This window comes from Nothoprocta perdicaria, unplaced genomic scaffold (assembly GCF_003342845.1).
Source record: "Nothoprocta perdicaria isolate Ctin4 unplaced genomic scaffold, notPer1 scaffold_31, whole genome shotgun sequence".
Classification (NCBI taxonomy): Eukaryota; Metazoa; Chordata; class Aves; order Tinamiformes; family Tinamidae; genus Nothoprocta; species Nothoprocta perdicaria.
Genome location: NW_020455544.1, coordinates 2,884,575 through 2,910,872, shown reverse-complemented (window position 1 = coordinate 2,910,872; position 26,298 = coordinate 2,884,575). Strand labels below are relative to the sequence as shown.

General features: G+C 36.7%; 2 protein-coding genes across 3 annotated transcripts in view; both read right to left on the bottom strand.

Annotated features, from left to right (window-relative positions):
• The window catches only part of CLGN (calmegin), a 23,111-nt gene extending 1,608 nt beyond the window's left edge, over positions 1 to 21,503 (bottom strand). Inside the window, exons 1-15 of one of the 2 annotated variants that reach the window (XM_026042629.1) lie at positions 21,461 to 21,503; positions 19,361 to 19,531; positions 17,576 to 17,646; positions 16,707 to 16,765; positions 14,219 to 14,360; positions 13,311 to 13,392; positions 10,061 to 10,253; positions 7,999 to 8,188; positions 7,268 to 7,381; positions 6,526 to 6,682; positions 5,149 to 5,364; positions 4,393 to 4,512; positions 3,998 to 4,142; positions 2,243 to 2,320; positions 723 to 826 (exon numbers count right to left, since the gene is read on the bottom strand). In XM_026042629.1, the coding sequence (XP_025898414.1) occupies positions 723 to 826; positions 2,243 to 2,320; positions 3,998 to 4,142; positions 4,393 to 4,512; positions 5,149 to 5,364; positions 6,526 to 6,682; positions 7,268 to 7,381; positions 7,999 to 8,188; positions 10,061 to 10,253; positions 13,311 to 13,392; positions 14,219 to 14,360; positions 16,707 to 16,765; positions 17,576 to 17,646; positions 19,361 to 19,522 (1,833 nt within the window). In that variant the 5' untranslated portion in view covers positions 19,523 to 19,531; positions 21,461 to 21,503. The remainder of the gene's footprint in view (positions 1 to 722; positions 827 to 2,242; positions 2,321 to 3,997; positions 4,143 to 4,392; positions 4,513 to 5,148; positions 5,365 to 6,525; positions 6,683 to 7,267; positions 7,382 to 7,998; positions 8,189 to 10,060; positions 10,254 to 13,310; positions 13,393 to 14,218; positions 14,361 to 16,706; positions 16,766 to 17,575; positions 17,647 to 19,360; positions 19,532 to 21,460) is intronic. The other variant, XM_026042630.1, reaches the window with a different exon arrangement.
• A 1,940-nt stretch (positions 21,504 to 23,443) lies between these two features.
• Positions 23,444 to 26,298, bottom strand: part of MGAT4D (MGAT4 family member D) — a 23,852-nt gene continuing 20,997 nt past the window's right edge. Inside the window, exons 13-16 of the mRNA XM_026042603.1 lie at positions 25,620 to 25,698; positions 25,424 to 25,502; positions 24,009 to 24,121; positions 23,444 to 23,470 (exon numbers count right to left, since the gene is read on the bottom strand). Of these exons, the coding sequence (XP_025898388.1) occupies positions 23,444 to 23,470; positions 24,009 to 24,121; positions 25,424 to 25,502; positions 25,620 to 25,698 (298 nt within the window). The remainder of the gene's footprint in view (positions 23,471 to 24,008; positions 24,122 to 25,423; positions 25,503 to 25,619; positions 25,699 to 26,298) is intronic.

The following is a 26,298-nucleotide window of genomic DNA, read 5'->3' as shown; positions in this document are numbered from 1 at the left end:
TGACTATGGGGTACTAAGTGAAGAAACAGCACAAAAGGAGTGGTCAACTATTAAGAGAAAAACACACATCAAATGCATTCTAGAATGTCCTTTTCTGAAAAAATAAATATTCTATAGAATAACATTGAATAAGTAATAGTGAGTAACCAGAATCTGTGTGAGAGAAGACAATCACAGTTACTGTATTCAAAACAGATAGGACCATTTTGCTTAAAAACTTATTTTGCAATTTGAAAGAAGAAAAAACCAAAGGCCTGAGATTTTTCCCAAGTCTCCCYGAAGGGGTACCCGGAAGCAAACCTTCAGTCACTTAAGTAGCATAGTAAACACAAAAGACTGGACACCTATTGCAACATCTGATTTTTTCAAAACTTCTAATTCATCTCCTAACTTGTTTAAAACTACACTCCTATAAAAACTACATTCTTATAGAAACAGTTCATATTTATAGAGTCCTACACAAWCATTCTTAGACTATACCTCCATTTTGGAATAAAAACTATATCCTGAACAGAATTACATGAAGAGCAACATGTTTCATGAGTCTGTACAAATGGAGTGTTTGAGGCATAAAAGAATAAAAGCTAAAATCAAAAGCATATCCCCATCTCATAATTTGTTTGTGGCTCAACAGAAGAAAAACTCTCAGAGGTAACTGGGCTTAGTTGGAGGTGTGATTTGGGAGAAGGGCAAGAACACRAGCGGGAAAAAGAAAACCTCACCTCATCTTCTGAGCCAGATTTATTTGATTTATCACCTTCTTGGCTTCCATCTTCAACTTCATTTTCTTCTTCATCAGTATCTTCACCAGCTTCACCCTCACCTTCTGGAGCAGAAATTAATTTTACTTCATATACAGAACTCTATTAAGATGCAGGGGAGTGAATGCCAGACTTCCTATTCTCCAGTTCTCACGGGTTTGTGTGAAGCAACACAGGCACTTTCTAGTGCCATAGGGAAGCTGCATCGCTGCCCTACAGCGAGCAGGGAATGCATCGAGTCCCGCTGTYGAGCGCCGGCTGTTTTAAATTCTGCTTTAGGGGCTCAGGACTTAAAACGCAGGCTTGGGAATGCCAATTTTTAAGTATCAATGTTCATGATAGGAGCTAAATCTCAGCAGTCAAAACAGAGTTACTGTAATCTAGAAAGTTTCTTTTTTACTTCAAACTTGGTTCTCAAAGTGAGTATCTAGAAATTCAGTATCCTTTGCACTACCTTCCATCAAAAAGTAAACAAGACGACATCTAAATCTGTCAGAGAGGATATAGATGACATTTTGCAAGCCTTCCAGTACTTTCGTAAAAAACTTTCCAGGAGCAACAGCTGCTGTTTTGCTATCTTGGTCAAACTTTGCTTTTGCTATCTTGGTCAGATCCTATGTGTGATGTGACGTAACTTTAGGGTTTAAAAAAAAAAAAAAAATTAAGATTTTTCACTGTCTTAGCGCAGTAAAGTCCAAATAATTGTAAATGTTTCTGACACATGAAACGGTACCTTTGCTCAKATTCTAATCACAAGATTAGAAATTTTCAAGTAATGCAAATCCAGTACCTTCCACAAGCACTCATTGAATAGAGGAAGAAAAAACAAAAAGGTTCACACTTTGGAAGTGGCAAAACCCAGAAATGGAGCAAAAAGAACAATACTATTTTAAACTATTAATTTAGTATAAAATGAATTGAATCTGTATTTAACTGAATTAATATAACCTAATGAAAAATGATCCAACTATGACTCAGAAATTATACTTCTTGGCAASATATATTTTTATTTGTTGGGATTTGTCTAGAAAGAGAGTGACAGAATGAAGCAGTTAAGTGAATTAGTCGAGAATGAAAAACAAACTTTATCAGTGTTGACAGAAAAAAATACAGAACAAAACAAGGCAGTAAATCCCAATGATAATGTTCTTTCAGAAACACCCTGCCACCAACTCATTCTCAKCTGAGCTGAAAAAATCTGCAAGTGTTTATGAAGTTTGTAACTGTTTCGTAACATGATATGATACAGATCCCAAGCCTTTCATTGCTCAAACCAGTTACTGTCTGATCCAGAAAACAAAGAAGCAGGTAATGACTATGAAAGAATTCCATATTGGGAAATCCAGTAGGAAATTTGCTTCCACAGCTGTTGAAGGCTGGCATCCACCAGCCTGCTGTTCTACCATCAGCAAGAAAGGAGGAACAAGGAGGAAAGAGACTGTCTTCAAGCCCTAGCCCTAAGTATTTCCCTCTCCCAGTACCTGAAGGAGGATCCTTCCTGCCCATTTGCCTTGTTTCCTTCATCAGCTCACTTTTTGTCTCCTCCAGTTCTCTTCTTTCTAAAGAAAAAATAAAAAGAGGTAAGCAGAAGACAAGCATCCCATGTGTTCAGCTAAGAAAGAGGCAAAAGAATGAAAGCTTCTCTTTTTTTTCTCTCAAACTACAAATATAATGGGTAACAAAAAAAAAAGCTTTTCTTTTCAAAAAGAAAAATTGAGAAACTCGCATGACAGCAACATATCGTCCTTTCCTCTTAGAAGCTTAAAAATTTCTGGAAAACTGTGGAGCTCTGTTAGCTCTATTACTTCAGTTTAGCAACTAAATGTAAAGGTCTAAAATGAAACTAGCTGCTGAAATAACCATTTCAAAAAGAATTTCCTTAAAGAACAACAACAAAAACAAAAAACACTGTTTTCCCACTGTGATTGCCTGGACCTTATTTCTAACATTCAAATATGTCCTTTAACATATTATTTATCTCCTGTCCTGTAACGATTTAATTCATCTAGACAACTGCAGATTTACAAACTAACAAAGCCCACCTCAAAAATTAAACTTTCTTCTTGCTCAGGTCTTGCTCAAGTTAAAACACTATCCTAAATGCTAAGTGAAAATTTGACAATGGGTGCTTTACATAAAAAAAAAAAAAGTCTGTAGTCTGGGGGATGCATGAATTACTCAACATGTCTTGGTCTGCTAGATGTCCGAGACAAGTCATTTGCACACGTTACAAGCGAAACTGGCTACTTTTACAAGATTACTAAGGCACATGATGTCCTGTGAGGATGGATGACTGATACTCAAAACTTGCCCTTGCTCACATCATAGCCCAGAATATCAGTAAAGCATAAGCTTATGATAGTAGAGCTCTAAGTCRTGAACATCGATTTCACGTATTAGAAAAATGATCCAGTATTTTCCTATCTGTGAATGACTGGAAAAGAAGTTGGTTTGTTGAAAAAAATATTAAATGAGTATTAGATAGAAAGTACGCTGCAGAGAGAGATTCATTTGTATATACACACTAGTGTATAACTACGGGCTCAAGGAAATACTAACAAAATCAAAACRTCAGTTTAATAGCTTCCGTTATATTTGATGCAGTAACATAATTTTATGAAATCCTAGAATGCCAAAGTATACCTCAGCCCACTGATCATTGATTTCTCTTGGCACAGCAGAACAGATTTCTGCAAGCAGTGAACGCATTGCTAGAAAGTGACATATAATGTATGAAGGCATAAAGCAAAGGTCAGAATTTCAAATCAACTTGATTGTCAAGATCTAAGTGTTATTGAAAAGCACCAAACAACAAGATTTCAGAGCACAACCCTCCCACAGCGGTAGAAGTAACAATAGCATGTTAAGGACTAACAGCTTTCAGTACACAGCTTAAAGATACGACCTCAGCCATTCTAGGTACAGACATCTGAACCATTCAAGAATGTTCAGGACATGAAATATTTAGAAGGCAGAAGGCACTTCAATTCCTGCAGAGAGAGGTTTAAAAAAACATTTTTTTTTTAATAGCCAACTTTYTGCTTAGATTTGTCACAGAGTTTTTAGGCATTTAATTCCACTCACTGAGGACTGTCAAAGGAAAAGGGAAGGCCCAGAGTAAAGCAGCGCATATGTACTTTAATTTCAACTGATTAAAATTACTGGCAATACAATCTGTCACCTAATCCTAATCACATCTTGATATTTGTTGAACCACAAACTGTAGCTTGCCTTACCATCTTCAGCAATCTCTTCCTGTTTTTGCTTTTCTTCTARTTCTATTTCATCATCTTCTAACTCCTGTCCCTCTTGTTCTAGTTCTTTCTTTGTAACTGGCTTAGGTGCATCACTTTTTTTGCAGTCAATATCTTCATCTATCTTCTACAACACATTAAAAATCAACATACATTTAAAGTCAGATTTCAACACTCATTTGGGTTTCATTCTTAAATAAACACCATTAATGGCACATTAAAAGAACATATTGGGGCACAAAGGCTAAGCTTTGCAAGTTTTATATTCTACACAGAAGTTTAAAACAAAACAAAAAACAACCTAAAAAGAACAAATCCCCAAACCCAACCCAACCCAACCCATTACCCAGTAGCAGAAGCCACTCAGTTTCTCCTACCTTTGCTGGCCAACAGAAGAGCACGGCCAGACCAACAGGGAGAGCTAAAGTCAGGATGTAAAGAACCCAAAGCCATGGGTAGTCTTCTGCTGCAGTCATCAGCTGAGTGAACATACCAGGCTGTATGGTATTTAAAAAAAAAAAAAAAAATCAGGATAGACTTTGTGTTTAGAACAGTCTCTACTTTTCAAATCTGAAATGCATTGTACTGACTTTTCCAAAAAAATAGGACCTTTAAAAGAAAAAATACTCAGTAAAAGCAGCCACTAGAGGGGCTCCTCATCACAGATATTAGAGCAGGTTCACCCTACAGAGTGCAAATCTAGACAAACTGTATGTGCTGCACTTGGGAAGCACAACAAAACATGTCAGAAGAGCAGACATGGGTGCATAATATATGCACAAGTATGTGCACAAACATTTTCAGAGCTGAAAATTCTGCTGAATATTCAGCCAGAATTTTAGAATTTTTAAACATAAAAATCATCTAATCATCCACTTCTGGAGGGAAGGAAACACATATATAAATAAGTCAGGGGGAAAACAAGGTGTAGATAGTTCATACTGTTCATACTAGCTCATCAAGCAATGCATTTTGATATCAGGAGGATACTGATCTAGCTAAAAATCAAACTGGGAAAAACTGTTACAGTTGCTGAACAAAAAATTGTAATTGTAGATAAATATTCTGTGAGCATAAACAGAAAATTCTTCCAATATACTTCTTCCTCTATGAGARGGCAGCATAGCTTATACCTCGTTAGCACTTGCTATTAATTTCTTCAAGCCCCAGCCATCTGCTGCCCAGCGATCTGCTACTTCTTTTTCTGAACATATAATGAAGTTATCAAAGTAGATATCTGATGTCATAGACCAGAGCTCTAATCCAATGGCACTGACAGCAGTCATCTCAAACGGGTGAAGATCTTCAAAATAGTTTGGGTTGGAAATTTTCCGAGGCTTCCAGATTCCCTTTAAAAGGGTAAAGGGGGAAAAAAAAAAAAAAAAAAAAAGATTAAGAATTTAAGAATTAACACTATCAACAATTATGGCTCTGTGCATACTTTTTCCCAACACTGTCAGTTATGCTCAGATGTGCATGTGTGTATTTATATATCCATATATTCTATATTTATACATTATAGATATGCGTGTGTATATATAAAGTTCATAAAGCACATTACTCATCACTATATAACTCTTAGTTGCTAAAATATCATTTCACTATGAAATCCTAAAAATGAGGGGAAATCTTTTAAAGTTAACATCTCAAATTCTAGAGAGAAAATAGCTACTACCCCAAAACAACATTCTGAAGGAATGAGAACATGCATACACATAGATAAATATGTGTGTATATATAAATACACACATACATATACATACATACACACACACAAACTTGTAGCTCGTGTAACCTGAAGTGTTACGGAACACTTCATTTTCAGGAAGGAAAATTCAGCCCTGTGGATATCTGTGGAAATTGCTTACAGACACATGCTATTTTGTTTAAAACCTGTTTAGATCTTAAGCTAAAAGAAATCAGAATCAAATTCTCCCAGAACAGAATTAACATAAAGGAGCTCTTTGATGTCAGATTGATTCTTTCTTGTATCCCTGGATACAAGAAAGTTACAATTCAAAAGTCAATCTTCTTACTGAGAGGTTTAATCTTTATTTTGATAATAAAGTACACTCATTGAAAGTTAGTCCCCCCCAAAAAAATCTACCAAGAAGAGAGTTACTCTAATAAATAATAACATCRTTCAAAAATTCTAGGATACAGTAGTCAAACTGTACTTGGTTTGCTTTCAAATTTAGTATTTCAGTTCCGCAAAACAGACAGTTAAAAATCTTACATCTTCTGTATTTCTTGGAATTTACTATTTGAATGTTCTTTTTGTAGGGCATWTTTATAAATATGATAAATTGTTTTAATAGTAGCCATAAAAAAAGCTTATTTATTCTCATAGCAGAAAAAACTCCAGATGCTTAGTGATGGTGTTCAAGCTCATTATAAAATAGATTGTAGCTCATTATAAAATAGATCTGTAGCTCAGAACAGAATAATATGCCACTTAAACCTGCCTGCTCTGTTAAACTTTCAACAACAAAACATGGTATTGTTATTACCTGATAATTAGGATTATCTATCATAGGTGGTTTCCATTTTCCTTTATATTTTGGATTATTCATCATAGGAGGCACCCACTCTCCACAACCAGGCGCAGTCTCACACTTGGGATTTGGGATCTGAGGGGCTTCCCACTCACCATCCATTTCTTCATCCCTACAGAAACAGGATTAAGTGACTGACAAACATTCAGTTCAGACTGATCTGAACACTAACAGTCAGTTTGAAATTGAAGTTTATACTCTTTTTTTTTTTAATAAGAGAGCCTCAGAATTTTGCTTGCACCTTTATGAGTATATATTTTCAGAGTGCTTTTTAAACTATATTTTCAATTACAGCGTAACCTGAATGTAATTATACCCTCCAGTCTGCAGACAGCTTGAAACACTTCCACATAAGGTGCTTACACTGCTTTGACTACCATATAATATCTAATTATCAGCCTAAATTATTTTATGTTTTATCACTGTAGCAGATTCCCTCAGAGGACTCTCTGCTATCCCTCCTTTTTTAACTTCAGAACTGAAGCAATCATTGACAAAATTTCATTGGCAAAAATTTCACACTTTTCTAAAAACACTCCCCAAACCAACAGACGTTTGGCCACACCTTGAAAATTACAATGAAATGTGAACTGAAGTACTGATCTGCAAAATTCCACATATTAATAGATATCTGCAAATACTGATCTGCAAAATTCCATATATTAATAGATATGTATTTATTGAACTGAATTCTTACCAATCCTTTGGCTTTTTTGCATTAGGGTCKGGAATATACTTTGGYTCATCATCAAGCCATCCCTCAGGCTTCACAGCATCAGGATCTTCTATTTTGAAAGGCTCATCTTCATCCCTTTAATTACAGACTGATATTATAAAATACAGCAACCTGACTTTGAACCAAAGTTCTGTTCAGAGAACTGTAACTAGCATGAAAGGGATGATATTCAAAGGTACAACAGMATTAGGCACAGTGACTTMTTTTAAATTTATATTTAAAAATAYAGTTATGCAGWTACGAGAGACACTGTTTAGCCCAGAAATTGCTGCCATCAGCTGGTGGATAGCAGATATGTTTCCTCCTGACTTCTTTTCCTTGTATTCCTCAGTTATTGTATGACCTTTACCTCACAGAAAAGGGTCTAAGTAGAAATCATTAAATGTAAACAAAGAATATATAATTCTTTGGGGGGGAGGAAAAAAAAAGACAGCATTTCTAATTGTTCAACAAGAGTAATCTGAGGTATTATTTGCAACAACAGAGGCTTGAAACAAATTAGTAGAAAACATAACTTGCATTTGAAGAGCATGTCCGTATATTCCCCAAACTGTTCCCCAAACAATTTTTCAAACACTTTTTTTTWAAGTAGAAAAATCTATCATTAGCAAAACAACAAAAGCCTAACAGCAACAAAACCCACCCAGTTAAATCTTTCAAGTGTTTTTCTACAGATAAATTTATCTCCTTACCAATYGTCTGGTTTGACAGCATTGGGATCTGGAATTTTTGGTCTCTCATCCCAGTCGTCAGGTTTTTTATCACTAGGATCATCTATKTCTTTAGGTGGGTTTACTGGAGGAATCATGTCCGTCAGAAGACTTCCTTTACTGACAACTGATTGGTCGATTAACATTTCGAAAGTATCATCTGGTTTCAGCACTAAATTGAAAAATATATATATTAAAAGAAAGCAAAAAGTGTATGTTTTACAGATACCTCCAACACAAAGCCTAYATGCTAGGCACAAGTTCAGGCAAGTAATGAACAAATAGTTTCCTCAGACAGATTTTCCACTCAGATCAGGTACTGGACATAATACAATGAAGTTKCTACTGTGGAGACAGCGTGTCCAGCATCAGGCCCAGACAAACTGAAACCTCCAAGATACTCAGTGGTTGAAATGCATYCAAGCACAATCTAACAGGTTCACAAACTCACCAGTCGCTGAAGTTCTAGGAACTTTATCCGAGGACAATAAAAACAAACCTTTGCTCACAAAGCGTCTCTACTATCAAATTACAGCTCTGAACTGCACAATGTGGAACCAGATGCACTCGGGCAACACCACAACTCAAGAACCATCACAGCAGTATTTACCTCTCAGGCTCATATCTGACTGAGCTCTTTGGCCAAATGCCAGACTGCAAACACACAAAGTTCTTCCCCAGTGGCTAAATATTTCAACAAGTTCAACTAGCTGATGAARGGTCTTCAAATTGAGCAGTAGTAGGCTCAATTACAGACCCTGAATCCAGATCCACCTCCAATARCCAGCAATTATATTAAAGTGCTTAAAATGCAACCAAATACCTCTCTAACAAAGATTATTAATTCAAAGCAAACAATATTCCACTTTCAATAACAATTTACAGAGGTGGAAGCTGAAAAATAACCTCATAATAATATTATCATAACATCTAAGGAGTTTAAAAGCTACAGTTTAAAAGCTTTGAACTGAATTAAAATATCCACAAATGCAAAAAATAAAATTTCATATCATTTTATATACATAGACTTGGGATTTTTTTCCCCAACTGATTTTATCAATCTGATAAATACATTAGAATCATATTCAACACCTCTGTCCTACTGAACAATTTGTTCTATTTTAATATGCATAACTGAGTAAATATGATTTGGATTTAAGTATTTTTAATCATCATCTCAAAAGAACACACAGCTAAGGAATCTCACTCATTCATTTACAGTAAGTATAGGAGGGTGGTTAAGATTATTTATTGATTGTTCTTCTCACTTCATTTCTGTCATTCTGTTTCACTCACTCCTGAAATTTGCTGTGGCACACTATCCTGTTTTTTTCATGGCAAATTAAGTTGAGCACATTTCTCATCATTAATCCATGATAATTCAAAAATACAATTAATACTGCTGTATATGCAGTATAACATAGATCTGTAAGCTTAGTCCACTTTTTCTCATGTTTCTCTGTATTCTTCCTGTAAATTTTGAAACAGACCAAGAAACTAAAGTTCTGGCTCTACTGTATTGCTCATGGACAATTAAAATAGCCCAATTTAAAACAGTCCAAATATATTTATCTTCCATTCAAAGAGCGTGGTAGCATCTCTTTATACATACTGCTGCAGACAGAGCTTTACTGAGACCTCTCATGTGTAGAGAAGATTGGCATTTGGTGTTTGACAGGATGTCTAACTAAATTACTGTAAATGCATCTGATACCTTCCCAGAAGATTGTRCATTTGTTATTTTTTAATATYATTCTTATCCTTATACCATCYCATCATAGCAAAATAMAGAAAGCAGTAATCACYTGCTCGGTGCTAGGCTGACCAAGATGTCTTTCCCCATAACTGCWTCTTAAACTGCAGCACTACAGAGCTGGTTGTGTTCTGCGGGCACTAAAGCATTTAAGCTCAAATCTTAAGATAACTACCCCCCAAATGAACAGACCATTACTAACAGAAAGCTGGCTCAGATGCTTCCTTAGCGGAAGGAAAGTAATTTCTAATGTTTCTTTTCTAATTTAAGCTTGTAAGAATTAAACAATACCAAGAGTATAGAGGTGCGTCTTCTTGTCCGTATAGAATTTTTTTAGATCTGCATTAGATTGTTTGGCGTGTTTTTCATTATATTCTCCGGTTTTAGGATTCTTGTGTCTGAAGATAAAGTGTAGTTTGTAGTCTTCTCCACATTTATCTGGTCCAAACATAATAGTATAAGGTGTTTTGTCAAAAAAGTATTCCTGTAGAAGCAAGAAAGCTGAACATGTGTTATACTGTACATTTGCCGAGGTGAACATGGCAACTACGTAGCCTTGATGCTGTTACATGCAGCAATTACCTGTTTCCTAAAAGCAGTTTCCTATAACATTAACTCTAAAACTGAAAACTGGTAGGCTGAATCCCTGTGAGTCCCTGTGAGTTGCTGAGTGCTTTCTGTTCTTAGCTCTAGCTAACCAGAAAGGATTACTTAAGCTTCTTATRGGAACATAAATATCCTTATCAAGGCATTATCCTTACATTGAGTCAAAATGTTTGTCACAAAACAAAATGGCTATATCCTTCTACATACATAAATTACACTAGAATACAGAAGGAAACGAAATACTATCCTTTACAGCTTTCACAGTTTTCAATACAGATAAAAAGCAAGATATAATTATCCAGTACTTCACAGTACACTGCATTGAACTGTTAAGCTGTTATATATATTAATATATATTCAGTATTTTGCAACTGTTTATACATTTTTTGTATTTGGAGTGCACAGTAACTTGCTGTCTTAAACCYTTAARGAATAAATTCTGGAAAAAWAATATTGAAAGATACACCCTGACAGAGATGCTTTTTTTGTTTGTTTGCAACAAGTTTGTACTTTATATTTTAACCAGTTTAAGGCAAGGTAAGACATTYTCATTTTAGATTTAGAAAAACCATAGAGACACATGTTTATATTTCATCACTTTTATAATATTCATCTTGGAAAATGTCACTGGTAAGGATTAAAAATATTCAACTAATATCAAAAAGCATACATACAGCACTGAGATACATCTAATTTTAAATTAGAAAATAAATGTGCAAGACTGACTCTTTCAAGTCATCTTACATCTTTCTTTTCATCTTACAGACAGTAAAGCTCAAAAAAAGATGACTGTAAGCCAATCCAGAAACAGGATAGTTTTGTGTTTGCTGTCTCTCTGGTTTACTATCACACACACACACACACACACACACACACACACACACACACACACCATTTTTCCACATCTATACATCTTTCTACAATAAAACCTGTCATGTCTCAAACAGTTTTCCTACAGCCCATGTTTTAATACTTACTTGTACAAAAGTTGTATTAAGTACAAAAAAAAAATGTATAATAGCATACACATATGCACATTTTGGGAAAAAACAAGAGAAATAGGAATATGCATTAACACTTATTAATATAATTGCTTAAAAGCAAACTTTACACATGCCACCACCTGCCAGAGTGTTACAAATGTATATGCTATCCCTTAYATGGCATGCAAAACACCACTGTTGATTTGCAGGTCAAGACAATGTCTGGAGCCCATCCTGAAGAATCTCCCCTTCATTTTGCACATAACCAGGGCACTGCACTTAGCAGCAATACAAGCATGGGTAAACGAGCACCCAAAGAGGCTGCAGACAATGCCATCTCACCATGAGTTGGGGCATTSTTTCATCATTTTAAGTTTAGTCAGCACTCAATGACAATGTTCTTCAACTTGATACTTTAAAGCCAAGATTGTGGCTTTATAGGTTAAGATAGCAGCAGYACATCTTAAGCACAAACACAGATGGCTTAAGTACAGTCCTTACATACTCAGAAAGRAAACTATGAGATTTTTGCCTCTGCTTACACCAGAAGAGATTTTTTAGAACATTCTTTGCTTCTCCCCCGCCCCCGCCATGAATGTGCCTTTCTAGCTTACTAAATCTTGCTTGGTGTGCAAACCACACAGCCTGATGCATCTCAGAATGAACAGCTTCTATAGGCCGTAGTTGTGATTGCCTCAAGCTTCTGTCACTACAGTGCTGACTTGCTTGAGGATCAGAAGTATCCTTCTCATTTYGTTTTTGTACTGCTGAGCCATGGTGAGCTCCCTCCAGTCATGATRCGCCCATTCTCTTGCCACAATTTTGAATCCACAGTGGTCATTCCAAGTCTGTCCAAGCATGTAACCTATTTCTGTAATTGCTGCCATATATTAAAAGCACCAGCTCTCCCTGAATACACAGCCAACCGTGCTCTGCCAGCACGGCAAGCATTCTGTAGCAAACTCTAGGCCACATGTCACTGTCACTTCTGAAGGTTAAAAGCACTGCTCGAATATCTGCCATTGTGGTCTTGATTTTCTGTACCTGCATATGAGGGTAGCAATAGCAACATTATGGCAGAAACAATTAGTTTGTGTGTGCTGGAACCAACCCCTGGCCGAGTAAGGCAGCAGCACTGGAACCAAAAATGTCTAATTGTGTCAGCATTGCTACAAGGAATGGGGCTCAGAAGGGGCAAGGAAGTTCCCATCAATATTGTGAGACACAATCTACTGAATGGCCTAAAATACTGAGGCAATTACTGTTGCAGATTGTTTTTCTTGATTTTTGCTCTTTGTTTTTTGTTTCTTTATTTAAGATAGCTAATCATTAAAAAAACTTCCCTGAGGCTAGAGATCTTCATCATATGCAGTTTCTAAACTCAAGTTTCGAGCTTTTTCAAAGACTACACATTCTATACCATTCAGTAAAAAWCTACTCAAAGAAGAGTTGAGATTCTATGACTTGTGCTATTTTGAAAAGTCAGTTGAAAGGGCAAGAGAACTCATCTATTCTGGATATCAATATTTAATTTCATTAAATTTTAGGATTAATAGTTAACATAATACTGCTCATACACAGAACTAAGAGGAATACATTTAACACACTACACTGTTCATTTTAATCTTGAAATTCACATTAACATTTCTTATATGAATCCAAATCTCAGTAGTTTACTTGTACTTTAAAACCACATGTGAACTAATGGAAACTTTAGTAATAAAATGCTATGAAATATTCCAATAAAAACCCGCACAACTATGAAAGCTTTGTGTAATTATGATCAGTCTTCGATATGTGACTGATCTTGCCCAAATTTCTGCTTAATTATTTTGGACGCTGTTAAAAATATAGGATGTATTACGAATTACTGTCTTACCGATACTCCACAAGAACAATTACCTATTCTCAAATTGAATATCTCTTASCAAGTATTAAGCAAGATGACTTACCAGATCCAAGTCATCACTTCTGGAGAGAAGTTTAATATATGCTCCACCACAGTCAATGCCTTCTTGAAAATTCACTTCATATCTGGGTAAAAAGGGAGTTTTAAAATAAATAAGCAAATTTAAATTAATTTATAACTGGCAACTGTAATTTTGAGTATGTTCTTATTATTTATTAGTCATAGCCATGGAAACCTTTCTACACAGTCAAAAGATTTTAGTTACCATAAAAGCCAAAACAGCAGTGATGTCAATCAAAAAAGCCATGGTAGCAATTGCTGCAACTGCATCACCAAAAAGAAAAGTTCCAAGGTTTTACTGACCAATGTACAAGTATCAAAATGAAGCAGCAACTGAGTTCTAGAAAATTTGTGCTATCTTTGGAACCACCTATATGATGCACTACATTTAGCCACAGCAGTTACTTATATCTGTTTACAAGCATAACAAAGAAAATCTCAGCATCAGAAACAATATATAGGGATATTGCCATGGCACTGATCATTCCTTTAGCCAAGTTAAAAGGACACTGAGCTCCACTGATACTGCTGTAGTACCTGCAAGACTCAAGTCATAAGCTCTATTCAAATTACATACAACTTACATACATACCTACACTTAGATTTTCAGAGAAAGACCGAAAACCTATTAGTAATTTTAACAGTTTTGTAAAATCTTTTATTCCTGGCTAAAAAACCATTACAAAGGAGCTTAAACTACATTTCTTAACACTTTTATTGCAACCTTTGACTTAAACATTAGATCTTAAAAATCTGCAGTTTTKTTATGTCTGGATATGATAGTCAGKGCTACATGCAAGTCAGTATTTTTCCACAAGGATTTAGATTACTTTCCTGACTCAAAGTTTTCAAAAACAAAATTGTTAGGCACAAATTTGAATAATTACTTACTGAACAATCAAAGGCTTATCATCAAAAATAAATGGCTTTGTTAGCATAGCTGATATTGCATGATGCTTTGCTATTGATTTTAACACTAATCCTCTGTCTCCTGGCACTGTGTTTTCTTTCAGTTCTTCTACTTCCCATCTTCCTAAAACAAACACAGAGGCTTTTTCAAAGAAAGTAGCAAGTTGAAGTTATGAAATTGCAGACATCCTGAAAACTGAACGAACAGTAGATAACAATTGATTACCAAAGCACGGAAGAACTTTAGTGTGGAAGTTAGGCATTAAATAATCATTTACTCTAACTCCAAACTCCACTTTCTCTACCGCTCTAAAATACAAAAGAATGCCACATAAACCCTTTGCTCACATCTATCTGTCAAATCACTGATTTGACAGATAAAAAAAAAAAAAAAAAAAAAAAAAAACCACACAACCACAAACTAGCTGCTACACTTCAGGAATTAGAAATAATTAAAATTCCATTTCCAAAGTTTGAGCATAAAATTCCATCTCCAAAGCATATCTCCATTTTGAGTATAAAAAAAAAAAAAAAAAACTGCATCATACCAGAGCCATCTAACCTAATGTTCTGACTGAGACAATGAGGAGAAACAAAAGATTCGAGAAAATGAATGTACTAGGTACAAATAGCTGTAACAACAACAAATGTCAGAAAAAAAATGTTTTTAAGTTGATGCTTTTATAACAGTAGAAACCAGTTTCACAACTGTGAGAATGGAGGGGGAGTGTGAACATCCCCTCAACTGAAGTTCTGTATGCAAGAAGCAAGAGTACATTTTAGACAACTATCATATATTCAAGATTAATAGGAGAACTGCTAACACAGAGATTTCCACAAGGCTTCTGTTTGTATTTAATCTGTTTTACTGTAAAAAAACTGCCTTGTTTCAGCATTAGGAAAGTAGCAAATAGTTGAAGAAATGTGCACAGCTTGGGTCAGCTTAGCTATACACAGAAAAACCCACTCTCCCACTTCACCAAAGTGTATTAGTTCTAGTCACTTTGTCAGGGTGTTACCTTTCTGTTTTTTAAATACAGTGCATAACATATATTTTTCCTACTCTCTAATTTGGAGAGGCTTGAGAAAAGACCTTAAATACTGTAGAACTGCATCTTTGAGTTGTGGTATCTCATAATGCTTAGGGAAGGATAACTTTTATCCAGATTTTTAAACAAGCAATAGCTGCAAGGTGCAAGGCAAGCTACATACCAGTATCATTCTCCCCCTCCTTCTCTTAAGCAGAAGGATTTTTCAGGTCAACTGTAATCACATGGAAGACCAAGCTTCACAGAAAGAAACAGTCTTTGAAGGAATTACCACATTTAATCTTGAAAACAAACAACCAAATAGCTTTCAAAATAAGAGGTTACATAATTATGAATTCTCCAAAGATACAGTTGATTACACAAGTAGAAAATATGAAAATAACAAGATTTCTGAAATAGCAATTATGTTTCTTCAGAGATTACCAGCACCAAATTCACCAATTTTATTTTCTAGGGATTAAAACAGTAAAAAAAAGGCTATTTTCGGTACTCTCCATTAATTTGGAAAAAAAAAAAGAACACTCCATCAATGTGGAAAAAAAATACAGGAGGAAGTCTCCAGGTGAGGAGCAACTTCTTTACTGTGAGGGTGACAGAGCCCTGGCACAGGCTGCCCAGGGAGGTTGTGGAGTCTCCTACTCTGGAGATCTTCAAAACCCACCTGGATGCCGCCCTGTGCCACATGCTCTAGGTGTATTAGGTCTAGGTGCTTGAGCAGGAAGGTTGGACTAGATGATCCCTAGAGGTCCCTTCCAACCTTAAATATTCTGTGATTCTGTGACTTGGTGTTTTTAAGCATGTATTTTAGGGGAGATTCACAGATTCAGTTAAAAAAAGTAAACAGCCATTTCATTCTCCGATTCCATAGATTATAAAAAGCCATTAAAAAGGAACAAATAGAAACATCAACTAAAACAAACCCATAGTTTTCTTTATTCAGGAGGGAGGAAAAAAAAAAGAAAAACCTTCTTCAACACTGCTCCTTCCCACGTTCAGTGGGAAGTTCAGTGATTTTTAAAACGACTGTTGAATTAGTACTAGATGCGGCAACATAGAAAATGCTACAGAAAAAATGCGTTTATCAACTGAAATTGAAATGCCAAACCTCTGAAACCACAATTTTGGAGAACATTATTTCTCAAGAAGCATCATTCATAAACCATTAGTAGGAGGTATTCATATAGCAGAAGATTCTCTAACATCATTCATTGCAATAGCATTGCAGGGATGGTTCAAAACCATCCACTTGCTAAGAGACCCAATAGACAACATTTACATTCCATTTTTAAAACAACAACCGTTAAACAAGACTTTTGACCTCTGTCACATAGGTTTTTAAAAATAAATGCAGTGTAGAAGCCAGCTGTTCCTCAAAAAGCATCAGAAAGCATAGTGTGGTAGTAAATATTAAAAGGATTTACCATCATATTTAGAAATGTTATCATCTGTGTCTTCTTTCTTGGTTTTAGACAGCACCCACCTAAAAACAAGAAGTGTATCAGTCAATCATCTAATGTAAATAGGTATTCAAAATCTTCTCAAACAAGAAAAGACAGCATTAGTTTTCTAGGATATGAATCTACAATAGCAATTTTGACAGTCAGAATCCTGGACCTTTTGGTAATTTAAACAATATTAAAAATAACTAGGAAAAATGTAACAGATTAGTCTAGACTAACACTGATTTTGAAACACTTCTTGAAGTTTAAATGAATATACATAACTCCAAAGTTGTTTAGTTGTTTTGAAAAGAAATATATAGTCTTATAAAAATATTGTAGTTGGTAGCCCACAAAAATATTGTAAAAGCAAAAGAATACTACAAAAGCATACAATGCCACAAAAACCCACAAAATAGCAAAATGTAAGTGTAAAATCTACAAGCTTGACAAGAAAATAAATCAATTATCCTAACGAGCCTGAGTGCTATTTGACAGTAACAATACACACGCAGAGCAGATGGGGAAGGGAAGAGGTGAAAGCATCCAATGACAAATGCAGCTAGGTGCTAATCTATCTTTTTTCTTAATATCCATCAACACAATCTATTAAGCACTTCGGTATATCATAAAGATAGCAATATACCTGAAATATTAACTGACCAATTTAATGTTAGGTGTTCAGAACACGTATTACTCCATTAAGTATTACCCAGTATTATCCCAATTCTAACCTCTATAAGACTACTTTTGATAAAATACCAGCAAAATGAAACTAACAGAGGAAAAAAGTCTTGCCATTTTAAGTCAAACTGATAAAGCTGTATATTTATAATTAAGGCACTACTCACCCAGCCAATATTCCATCAAATGTTTCTGTAAAGTACACTTCCCCAGTAGGCTTTGGAGTCTGGTACACAACCTAAAAGACGTTTATAGACACATGCTCTAATAAGCAAATTGTGTTTTTCCCCATGAAAACCACTATTATATCTGCAGAAGTAGTCCACCCAGCCAGACGAACAGAGATTCTTCATTAGAAACATCTAATAAAAGAAGACCTGCATAGCTGGTGTGCATGCCTACAATCATGTGCAATTTCTCAGACACTATTCATCCAGGTGACCAAGAGACAGTGGCAAGAAGCAGAGAAGCAAACCAAGGCTCAGGGCAAGGGCCCTTAAAAGGCAGAGGAATCTGAGAGTTTCATTTCCAGTGGTATGTTAGTAATAAGAAAAGCTGCTACATTAGATTTAACTTCATGTTCAGATAGAAGAACAGCTCATTCTCTTTTCCAGATTCTTGAAAACTAGATCAAGGTTCTCCCTCTAGAAGCAGTACAGTGCTCAAATGCATCCTGGATTATCATTACTTTTCTCCTCTGTTTTTTCCTCCTCTTGCTGTGCAATAACACATAGACATAGAGAATAAATCAACATCTCAGAAAGTTTCTTGCAGAAAGTTTCAGAGACTACGATAAAACCATACATAAAGTACAAAATCTGCTTTTCTTGTGTTCAAAGTTCATCATTAAAATATTGTCATGTCTACTTATTCTTGATGCTTCAGATTCCATAATCAATAACAAAATAGTTTTGTTATTAGTTTAATGAAGTGACAATTAATATAGTTAAAACAAATACTCAAATTCATACTATTTGAACATGCACAAAGTTTCTTTCTTATTACTGTCGAAGAAGGGAAGAGAAAGCCACAGTCTGCTTACACTGTTTTATATGAAAGGAAACTTAGTGGGGGATGCTTGAGGTTTACAGATTAAATACAGCACAGAATATTCAGAGATCTAAGTTTTACTATGCTAACTAAGTACGTTTGTAAGAGAAAATTCTTGGACCATCCTTTCATTTTTTTCAATAGGGTCAAAAGGATGAAAGTTTTCTCGGTTTGGGCATATATCTGCATAAACTTGTAAAAAAGGCAATCTACTCCCTCATTTAAGTGGCTCCAGAAGAACTAAGACAAATTACAAACTGGAGGGGAMAGGGGCTCAGAGAACACAGTTTACTGTACTGAACTTGCACCAATCCTTTTTTTCCTGCACACATTTTCCATTCTCCCATTCTCTTTACTCTCACCTGCTCCTACTTAGCACAACACAGTTGGGCTGAGCAGTAAAGAAAAAATTATATTTATAGTCCATAACTACTATGAAGCACAGCATAACAAAAGCTAGAAGGTCTTCAGAGAACAAAGAAATAAACAAGTAAGGAAGGAGTAAGACAGACAGTCATGACTAATGAAACGAAGAAACTGCTCTGAAGTCAAAACAAACCCAGGCAACATTTTCTACTTTCTCCTCTATAAATGAATGCTAGGCTGCAAGCTACATTCCAAGGATGACTAAAAATTAAAGGTCCCAACTCTAAACTGAAGTATAGGCTAGCAAGGCTCTCTTACTGACTATGCACTACAGGTAGGAGATCTAATTTTCCACTTTGACATAGTAGATTCCTTTATAAAGCTTGTCCTCCATGTCATGGATTGCTTTCAGAGGTTTGACACACACTGCCTACATTGTGTGCAAATCCGTCATTTCAACCTGCACTGGTCTACCAAATTCTATTACAGCTATTTTAAAATCAAACATAGTTAACTAAAGACATACATAGACTTACCCCTAGAGAAGATGTATCTTTGCCTACGTCCTCATCTTCAGATTGTTTGTCAAAATCCTCCACTTCAATATCTGTATCCTGATTTTCTTCGTTTTCCATTTCTGCAGTTACTGAGCTCATTATCAGGACACCCAAGCACAGCCAGTCCCACTGGAAGTGCATCCTGCTTATCTGAACAATTGAAAGTTGTAAACTGTAAATATCATTGCAGGGATTCAATCAATGCTAAATTAGTTTTACTCAAGATTTTAGCTACAAGAAATAAAATAAAATAAACAGGATGTGTATAGTCTTTATTTCTTACTATATCGCTATTCTCTCATTTCAGAAGAGTGCTCTATTTTAAATTTCCTTTTACCATATAATCCCAAGGGTTTGKTTTTTGTTTTTGTTTTTTTTTTCCCCTCTCTGTACTTGAGGAAGTATTTGCAGTCTTGATCCCTTACTTTGCCAGACCAACAATCCAGCAAGAATTTGAGTTCTGGATAGATGTAATTTTAAAAACTATAAATGCTTTTATTTTTCTCGTTCCTTAACAATCTGAACCAGGAATCACATTGAATCAATTTCTGTAACATAGTAAAAAAAATTAGCACTTTCATAAGAAGAGTAAAATTGATTAAAACATGCTAATCCACGGAGTGAATTCCTTATGGAGGTTTTTGCTCTTCTTCCACTGTACACATCCAGATGAGTACACCGTTCACACTGCTAAATGTCAGAACAAATATTCAATTGTTTCAGAAAATACTTTGTTTCAAAATTATCCAAATCAAAAATTGGTCATTCTTGACTGCAGGAATATGGGCAACTCATGTGTCTACCCCTCARAAGAGGTATCTGAGCAGCAGTGAAGCAGATTCTCGTGACCAACAGTACTGCAATATCAGCATAATAACACAGCTAATGCAATAAGCCGCTGTTTCSCAGTACTATACTGGCACTTACAAGACACAAGAATGGAAAGAGATCTTCTACACGGATATTAGCAGGGATTTTGCCCAGTGGGGACTGAGAGCAGTGGCGCTGGTTCCCCAGAGAGCTTGTGGCACCTCCACRCTTAGAGGTTTTGAGGATCCAGCAGCAAAAAGCCTCACGTGACCCCATCTCATCTGACCCTGCCACAAGCACAAAGCAGGGATCTCCCGTGGGCACTCCCAAGGCAAACAGCTTGACTTCCTTGGGATGCTGGGCACCCCAGCTGCAGGAGTTTGGGACCCCTGCATGCAGTCTTTCACAGAGACTGCACATGCCATTGAAGCAGTAACATACACAGAAGGCTACTGTTATTCCTTTTGATGCAAGAAACTAAACACAATTTAGCATTTTGTAGATTATTACAAATTTCCCAGTGTACTCCAAAGAGTCTTTTTCACAAAGCTGTATTTACAGGAGAAAGTTCTGCTTTGCCAAGCACACAGCAAAGACACATGTGATGGAAAGCTTTCCTTAGTCCAAGGTTTAAGCCCTGCAGTCGGTATAAACAACTTTTCCCATGGCCAAACACCAGTTCCTTGGAGGACGATGCAAGTTTCCCCCTTGCCATTCCATCCATACACAGGCATTACCTTACTCCTTCGCCATATGACTACGCAAGTATCAACCTGACTAGCTGGAACTCCTCCAAGAAGAGTATCCACCTTACAAAAACTATTTCCCTTTATTCAGGGTGGGGGGGAAAAAAAAAAAAAAAAAAAAAAAAAAAAAAAAAAAAAAAAAAAACCTCAGCTTCCTATCCCTTATGCAAGTCTTAAGGGCACTGTGCTAAGTATTAGCAGGGCTTGACCAAAGTTGTGGTGTTTTATCTGGGCAGGCCTCTTACCCATGGCGTTGCTACATTTAGCTTACATTTATATATTTTTTAATAAAAATAAAAATAAAAATAAATAAAAATAAAAATAAAAAATGTCCCCCGGGCAATGCCAGGCGCTCCGGTGGCGCTGCCGCGTCCTTACACCCCGAGGGAACGCAGTTCTCCGTCCTCAAGCTCCTTCGCAGCGAGGCCCTGCTCTCCGCCTCGCGCGGGCCGTTAACGGCGCATAACGGTCGCCGGGGCGCGCGGCGCAGCTCGGATGGGGGGGGKAACCGCAGCTTACGCACCCGCACGGGAGGCAGGGAGGACGCCCCTCGCCGGTCCCGCCGCCCTCCACGGAGCTCCCCGCGCCTTGGCCGGGAAAGGCAAACCGAGGCGAGCCGCGGGGCGCCCCGCTGAGCCCGCGGCGAGCGCGTTACCGGCGGCACAGCCCCGTCCCGCTGCCCGAGCGCGGCCGCCTTGCCCTGAGCATCCCCGGCGAGCGCTGCGCATGCGCTCCGTGGCGCTGGGAGACGCGGCCGCCCGGCGGCAGGTGCAGCCCCTGGCGCCAGCTCAGCCCGAGCCTATCAAGGCTCGGCAGCGGGAGCCGTGCCCAATCAGCGCGCGGCTCCGACGCAGCGAGCGAATCAGGAGCGCAGCGAGCGGCGGCGCGGGGATCGCGGCGGCCAATCAGAGGCGCGGYCCCGAGCGCCGCTCCCGCACGCGGTGTCGCGCGGCCGCGCGCGCGGAGCCGTTGGGGAGCCGTTGGGGAGCGCGGGTGGAGCAGGGCAGCAGGGAGCGGGACCGGGACCGCAGCGCCCACCCACACCCGGGCGTACCGCCTCTGTGAGGGTGGGCTACGGAGCTCTGAACTAGACTCATGCGAAATAAAGGGTAAATCCCAACAGTAATACCTGGTTTATGATAACAGCTCTCAGGCGCTACAAGGTCATCATAAACTAACGCAGACCGGTGATTTTTTGTTCATTTGGTAGCTTCATCAAAGACCACCGTAGGTTATTTCAGTTACAAGCTGCAAGCAACAAATCAGACTTGACAACTTCCCCTCAGTGAATATTCAGCTCTTCACCAAACCAGTAAAGTCCTGCATTTTCACCCCTTCAATTTCCTCACACTACAACGCAATTTAGATACCGCTTCTTTAAAAACACCGGCCTATATTACTTCTAAGCGTGCAGAAATGCAGTTTATTTCTCAGAATGTGTGCAGTTGGGACTGCACTGCATACACTGGGCAATGAGGGTGCAACTTGTGCTTCAAGTGTTAAAAGAGGTGATAAAGGAATTCTGCACATCACAGATACGCATCCAGGGTACACACACCTTTTAAATGACACAGTGTACTTTATTTTCAATTTTGTATTTGCAGGTAGGATTTAAATATCAGAAATACAATTAAATAAAAAGATAATCAATTTACAGACTTCAAAATTATACTTAAATAGATTTTCTTTCTACAAAAATATAATTACACATATCATCCCACATATTTTCTGTAATTAATGCAATACATAATTCAGTGAAAAGCTTTATAAATCTAAAAGCTTTACAAAACTATTTGATTTTCAAGTTATTTAAAGGCCAGCTTTGAGGCACTTCCCATTTAAAAAAGCAAACAAACAACATAAACTTTCTTCTACATTAAGTGTGAAACATAGTCATTATGCTAAGTCTGAAGTCTCTTTTCATATTTTTAAATTGTTCCTCTTTCTGATGGACTACTCTCCAAGGACTTGCAATTAATATTGACAACTTTTCATTATGTATAATGAAAATAAAAAATTTCCTTTCAAAATTAATCAGTTTTCTTAGTGACTAAATTGAAAACTTCACCCTCATTTTCCACCTCCCCCCCCCCCGCAAATGCCCTCATTTTTACTTCTGGTGAGACTTAGCATAAATTTATGCCTTTATCCCTGAGATATTCTGTAAAATCTTGTCAATTGTGAGTAAGAACAATTATTCAGCGTTTCCACACTAAGGTGAGGTTTTTCATATTTGAAATATCAGCCAGGTACATTTTGTAGAATTACTTATTCTACAATATAACATCAGGCTCTTCACAGCTTTTAATATTCTTCATTAAAAAAATAAAATAAACAACAACAAAAATTACCTCCACTCTTTTCTGATACACAGTATTAAGAACTAAGTACTTTGGATTTGCTTTGGTATGGTCTTTTCAGCCAGACAGGCTTTCTGCTGCCGTTAGCCTAGTTTTCAGAAAAGTCTCTAGAAAGTGGCACTTCAAAGAGTCATTTTTTTCATGTTTCATTTTTCAGAGGTCTTGATAAACACCTGAAAAAAAATCAGAAGCTAAATTATTTTTTRGAAAGTGCAAAGCACTGACTAAAACATCAGCTTTTTCCCCTCACAGGCAGGGCAAGAGTTTAAAGCTCTAGTAATTCTCTTCAGTGACTTCTTTTGAATGTTTCGTACTTATAGGGTTCACACACATTCAGACACTTGGAGGAAAAAAMCATCTGTGTTAATCTGACAATGTTTGCATATTGTGTCTAATAGCTAAAGCGGTGACTGAGAAGTAGCTAAAAATGCTGAGCTGCCTCTTTTGCTTTGTTTACTCTCACCACAGCCGTGACCCAGATTCTAGTTACTGTACTTACAGTGTTGCRGAAACCAGGGAATCATCCCATTTAAGCATTTTTCAGTACTTCTTGGATTCCTCCCTTGAAAAATTAATATATTTCTTCACTCAAGGAAGTTTTTTTGGAACAATTTTCCATTCAAAGTTAGGTGAAAATTAAAGAACTATGTGGTAAGAGGATTTGCAGCTGATTTAATAAAAGATTTATTAAAATGCCTCCTATATGCTTACCTCACTAAGTATTGCCCATACAGGAGAATCAGAATTGATTGACAGACGAATAGCCTGTATTTTTCCTACTGACAGACTGATGCTGCCCTCTGAAATTCCATTTTCAAAAGTACCTAAATAAAAATTTTAAAGATATCAGTAATGCTATATGCTAGAAGAAAATATAGTTTCAAGTGATCTTATGTGAAGGGTCTAAATTACAAATTATAAATTACATCGAGCAATGCAATATTAGCAAAAAAAATCATTTGGGAAAGTTCAAACTATAAAAAACTGAAAGATCAAGCCATAAACAAGAATCATATTGAACAGAATAATTCATTTTTCCATCAGGCTATTAAGAGCTTGCCTTAAAAAAGGTAAAAAAATAGATAATCTATGACCACATAGAAATGTTTAAAAAAAGATATTTAAAAAAAGGGTAGTSATGTCAATATACATATTATCTATACAGTCACGTTAAAGAATCTAAAAGAGCTTTCTCAGAGTTATATTTATTTTTAAAAGACATAGTAGAAATCACAGATCACATCTGATATATTCCTTCTCTTTCCCCCTCCTTTTTATTCCTTCTCTTTCCTTTCCATTTTTCTTTTCATCCATCTTAACCTAGTATAGAAGAACTGCAGCATAATGAATAAAGTTCATCCCACGTATGACATTCATTTCCTATCAACTTGCATGTGCAATTGAGAGTTGACATCACTTGGTTTTAGAGCTCTAGTTTGAGGAAAAGGGTGAAAAGGAAGTGGGAGAAAGATCCAAATTAAAGCAAACAAGAAGTGCTGGAAAACTGGAAATGAGGTGTGAGGAGAGAGGAGCAGAGATGTGGTTGGAGAGACAGAGAAGACAGGGAGCAAAGCACATGTCGCATTAGTGTGGTTTTGTTCACATGGTAGCAYTTCAGTTTAGCACAAGACCTTGGCAGTGTGTGTGGAGGAGCTGCAGTTCATTTAGAGAAGAGATCAAGGACTGCCCTGAGGAGGGGAGAATGGGCAAGCTGAGGTGTGGACAGAAATGGGAGAGATGCATTACGTGATGCKCCATCTTCATTTCAGCATGGAGCACAAGTTATTGTGGTCATAATAAATAAATTACTGTTCTCCTCAGCTAAGCCTGTAAAATACAACCAGAATTAATTATCCTATTTGGACTGCCAGCTGTATACGAATTATTCCTCTAATCAGATGCCTTGGCTTTTGCAACTACTGGTAGGGGTTTTTAATAGTTAAAACAAAAGTAGAATAATAAGTGGTCAAATATCACATACTGCAACATGCAGTAGCTTGAACTGTTTCTTCTCCTTCCTAGTTCACCTTGGAACACTCTATTTAGTATACAGTTAATGAAGTTCTCAAGGGCAAAAATGTTTTATATATAAGAACAAATTTTTTGGTTTGGGAAGTGTAATTTACCTATTTTTAAATATCCATCTTTGGTTGCTGGGTAGTTGAACAGACTTCCATGGTCAAGCAATGCTTTTCTTACTAATTCCTGTAACAACAGAAGAGTAAAATGTCCAACAATGCTAAAAGGACATGGTCCTTTATGCCAACATCATTCATAAAATGAAACAACATTGTATTTTACAGCTGGAAGTGAGCAACTTACATCAGCAGGTAATACTTCCACAGTGGTGTTAAACAGTTTATCACCTGGGTGCTCCATGTTTCCACTTCTAAAGAGGTACCTGATTATAAGAAGTATATTGTGATAAAAGTGTATTATTTCTAGGAATTGTGATAAAAGTATATTATTTCTAGGATTGTATACTTCAGGGAGAGGAAAAAGAAAAGAAAAAAAAAAGCTAGATGAGTATTTTTTTTCCTGTTCTGGAGTCAGCTATGAGGCACAGAGAGCAGAAAATAGGCATTAAAACTTTCAGATACATGATCAAACCAGAGGATTTACGTTTTAAATGGAACAACCACTAAACCATCCTTATCTGGAAATCATGAATACAGTTCTGCTGTTATCATACTCAAATTTCAAATCAATCTTTTTTTTTTTTTTTTTTTTTTTTTCAAGCTTAGATGGCTAACAAAGATCTGCCCTCTGATCAGTTAGTATCACGCTAAGGCCTAGGGGTAAAGGGCTTCTGTAGCACAAGAGCAGAAAAAATATCACGGTCTCTGCTAGACCACATGCTGCATGTCAAGGGAATGTCCTTCTGTATCAGTATGGATCAACTGATGCAACGCTATGGCCATAGCAGTAACTCAATTATCAGCATCATCTTGAATCACCTATGAGTTATAAAAAAAAAAAAAAAAAAAAAAAAAAAAAAAAA